This window comes from Nannospalax galili, unplaced genomic scaffold (genome assembly GCF_000622305.1).
Source record: "Nannospalax galili isolate Female #2095 unplaced genomic scaffold, S.galili_v1.0 scaffold1802, whole genome shotgun sequence".
Taxonomy (NCBI): Eukaryota; Metazoa; Chordata; class Mammalia; order Rodentia; family Spalacidae; genus Nannospalax; species Nannospalax galili.
Genome location: NW_008348339.1, coordinates 29,921 through 33,946, shown reverse-complemented (window position 1 = coordinate 33,946; position 4,026 = coordinate 29,921). Strand labels below are relative to the sequence as shown.

Below are 4,026 nucleotides of genomic sequence, written 5' to 3'. Positions count from 1 at the left end.
CACACACACACACACACACACACACACACACACACACACACACCGTTCACCAAATAGTAGAAGCTGCCTCTTTTCTCCCCACTTCCTGTATGAATTCTGCATCTGGTTATACCATACTCATAGCTCCATGAACATGCTACAGCCCCTCAAGCTTCTGCACCTGTGACCATGACATTTTCCTGCTCAAAATGCTCTGCATCCTTTCTTCAACAGCCAATTTATTCATCAAAGTCCATTTCAAATGTCACCTCCTCCTGAAGTCCTCCCTGACCAGGACAGGCAGCTAAGGGTCCTAAACTTTCATGGAATGGTTGCTCCTGGGTCTGCCTCCCTACTCTGGGCTCTCTCTGAGGGCAATGATGGTTCAGGTCAACTCTGTCCTCTAAACCATGCAGTCCAAGGTATAGGTGTCAATAAATGAGGGGCTGCTGGCACTTCACATTTGTTTCTGTCCTGAGCCTTGATTTTGCAAATGGAAAGACTGTGACCTAGGAGCAGAAACTTGCTTCAGATTTCCTGGGGAATAACCTGAGGCAGAACAGGGCTGGCATTTAGAGTTTCTGGAGTCCATCTGAAACATGACCCTCCCAAGCCTGGGCACAACTCATGGGTACCTGGTGGCAATAAGTGGCGCGGTACGGGCTGGCCGGCTCAGGGCTTCTCGATTCTGGGGGAGAGAGCAATAGAGGAGCAGCTCCTTCTCGGTCAGCAGGGCCAGGGTCGGGACCATACCTCCACTGGGCAGCTGCAGGCAGAAAAACATAGTGAGAAGGGGTGGAGAGGAAAGAGGTCACGGGGCCAGGAAACCATGGGATGATGAGGCTCACTAGGAAAGAGGGGCTAGGCCCAGGCCCAGAAAGCACCTGTTCTGTCAGCCAGCCAATCTGCTTGATGTCCTGGCTCCCAGCTGTGCCTGTGGCTGCCAGAAGTGCCTGCAACTCGTCCTTGACCCAAGGTATGAAAGTGCTGATCTGGGCTTGGATGGCACCTGCCCATGACCTTGCGCTGGCCTCATCCTTGGCCCTCAAGAAGAGGGCGTCCTGGCCATCTGCTGCACAGATCTCCAGATACCTGCAGGTGCAATGGGGTAAAGGAAAGGGCAGGTCACTGGGCAGCTATTCAGCTTAGGCATCTAGCCCAAGAAACCCATCTGCTGCCAAATCAAAAGCCACAGGGTCGTCCATGAAAGAAAGAGGACTGAGCTCGTTGCTGGGGTCCCAGGATCTATGGATAGGAAACTACAACTCTCTTGCTCACTTGCTCCCTTACTTTCTCTCTCTCTCTCTCTCTCTCTCTCTCTCTCTCTCGCTGTCATGTACTAGGGGCCAAAATTATTAAGAGATAAGGATTCATAATGCCCTTTTCTCCTGGTTTCTAAGAAAAATTCTTGCTGGTCCAGCTTCCCCATTCTCCTTGTTGCCCAGAACCAAAATACTGAAAATATAAGATACCAAGTTGCTCTTCATAATAAAGAGCTGGGGCCAAGTGTGGTGGTACACACCTGTAATCCAAGCATTAGTGAGGCTGAGGCAGGAAGATCAGGAATTCAAGATTAACATTAGGATGCCAGGCATGGTGGTGCATACTTTTAATCCCAGCACAGGCAGAGGCAGGTAGATCTCTGTGAGATCAAAGTCAGCCTACTCTACATAGCAAGTTCCAGGCCAACTGGGGCTAGAGGGAGACCCTGTCTCAAAATATGAGAGAGAGAGAGAGAAAGAGAGAGAAAGAGAGAGAGAGAGATTATCATTAAGGAAAGCAAGATGGCTTAGTGGACAAAGGTACTTATTTCTAAGCCTGATGCCCTGCATTTGATCCCTGAGACCCATATGGTAGAAGGAAAGAACCAACTCCTGAGAATTGTACTTTGACCTCTACATGTGCACTGTGGAATGTGCCTGCACTCACATACACAAAATAAATAAATTTTAATACCAAAAAGAATCATTTTAAAGATTATCATCAGCTACATAGTGAGTTCAGTACCAGACTGGGCTACCCAGACTATATGGGGCCTGTCTCAAAAACAACAAAGGCTGGAAAAAGAGAAAAAGTAATTGATAAATAAAAAGGAGACAAAAAGGCATGTACAGGCTAGAGAGATGGCTAATGGTTAAGAGCACTTACTGCTCTTGCACAGGACCTGAGTTCAGTTTCCAGCACCCACCTAGGGCAGCTCACAACAACCTGTACCTCTAGCTCTAGGGTCTCTAACACCATCTTCTGGCCTCAGTGAGGGCACCTGAACACACGTGTGCACATGTATTCACATACACATACATTTTTTAAAGCCTTGAAAACAAGTGTGGAGGAAGAGTTCCAGGGACACAGCAACAGCAGTGCTAGAAAGGGTTTCCAGAACATTTTGTAGAACACTGAAGGGCCACTCCTCTTTGCATTTCTGTTCTAAATGGAATGGGGCAGAAACTAGAAGATGGCTCCCAACACCCCTCCCATGCCCCTATACCTCTCCATTATAGAATTAGAAAGGAAATATTTAAATTCATAGCTCCCCTTGCAGCTATGCCTGCCCATGCAGCCCAGTTCTGACCAATGAGACAAACAGAAATCTCTGGGAAGGGTGACCCTTCTCAAATGAAAAGTAGACCTTTCCTAGAGGAGAATCCCCAAAGACAGGCTCCTCCAAATCTACCTCTCCCTAGTCACCTAGTCTACTTCTCCTAGCAAAAAAGATGAAATTCAAAATACCAGATAAAGTGGCCCATGCCTGTAATCATATCACTTGTCAAGTGGAAGTGATCAAGCAGGAGGAACAGAAGCTCAAGGTCATCCTAGTTTACATAGCAAGTTCAAGACTAGCTTGGCCTAATTGAGATATGTCTCAAAAAAAAAAAAAATCAAGAAGAGGGGCTGGAGAGATGGCTCGGTGGTTAAGAACACTGGTTTTTCTTGCAGAGGACCTGGGTTTGAATGCCAGCACCCACATGGCAGCTAACAGCTGTCCATAACTCTAGTCCCAGGGGATCCAACAGCCTCTTCTGTCCTCCTCGGGCATTGTACAACACAGCTGCACTTACCTACCTGCAGGTATAAGACTCATACCCATAAAATAGAAGAAATAAGAAATAAAATAAAACTTTTTGGTCTTTTTGAGACAGGGTCTCCCTGCAGCCCCAGCTGTCCTGGATTCACTATGGGGACCAGGCTGGCCTTGAACTCATAGAGATCTGCCTGTCTCTGCCTCCCGAGTGCTGAAATTAAAGGTGTGCGCCACCACACCCTGCAAAATAATTTTTAAAAAAAAATCAAGAAGAATCAGGATTGGAACCCAAGGCTCCTCCCCAGACCAAGTTCTTCCTCAGTTGTTAACTTCCAAGAGGAAGAAGAAAGAATCAAAGCACACTCTTACCCCAGAAGTTCACTCATACATCCACTTAACTGAGTTCTTAAGACTTCCTACATGCTGTCATTGTACTTGTCACTTATACGCAACACAGAAGTATCTTTCTTTTGGTCCTACCACATAACACCAGGGCATCTGATTATCCAAATGACCCCATCCCCCATCCCAGCCTCACCTGGGCTCCAGGTCAGTGGGAGTGCACCTCTTTGAAACGTATGCCATCTTCAAGGATATGTGTTTAGCCTCACCGAGGTTCCTGGGTTGGGGACCAGGGGAAGAAGGCTGCGGCTGAAGAGGTGAGGAAGGAGGTGAGTCCCAGCTGACTGAGGTCCCACCAGCAGAATTCTTGAAATATGGTGAAACCTCCTTCATGTACTTAACTGGTCAAGAGAGAAGTCACTTGTTACCACTGTGAAACAATCTCCATGGAGCACAGTTCCAGGGGATCCGACACCTCTTCATACATGCAGGCAATATGCTCATACACATAAAGCAAAAGTCAATCAAAAAAAATTTTTAAGTGTTTATTGTCCTCTAGTACATTAACAGCCTCTTAGCTAAGACTCCATCTCTAAGGGCCTCTTGCAGCCACAAGTACCCATGTTACTAATTCTGGCCACTAATAGGAGAGAAGAGGGATGGACACAGAAGCTAAACTCTGT

At 47.1% G+C, this 4,026-nt stretch overlaps 1 protein-coding gene across 1 annotated transcript in view; it reads right to left on the bottom strand.

The window, feature by feature from the left end:
• The window catches only part of Snta1 (syntrophin alpha 1), a gene marked incomplete at its 5' end in the record, with an annotated part of 8,194 nt that extends 4,450 nt beyond the window's left edge, over window positions 1-3,744 (bottom strand). Inside the window, 3 exon segments of the mRNA XM_008845254.2 lie at window positions 615-745; window positions 864-1,071; window positions 3,540-3,744. Coding sequence (XP_008843476.1) covers window positions 615-745; window positions 864-1,071; window positions 3,540-3,744 — 544 coding nt within the window.
• Window positions 3,745-4,026: the final 282 nt, after the last annotated feature.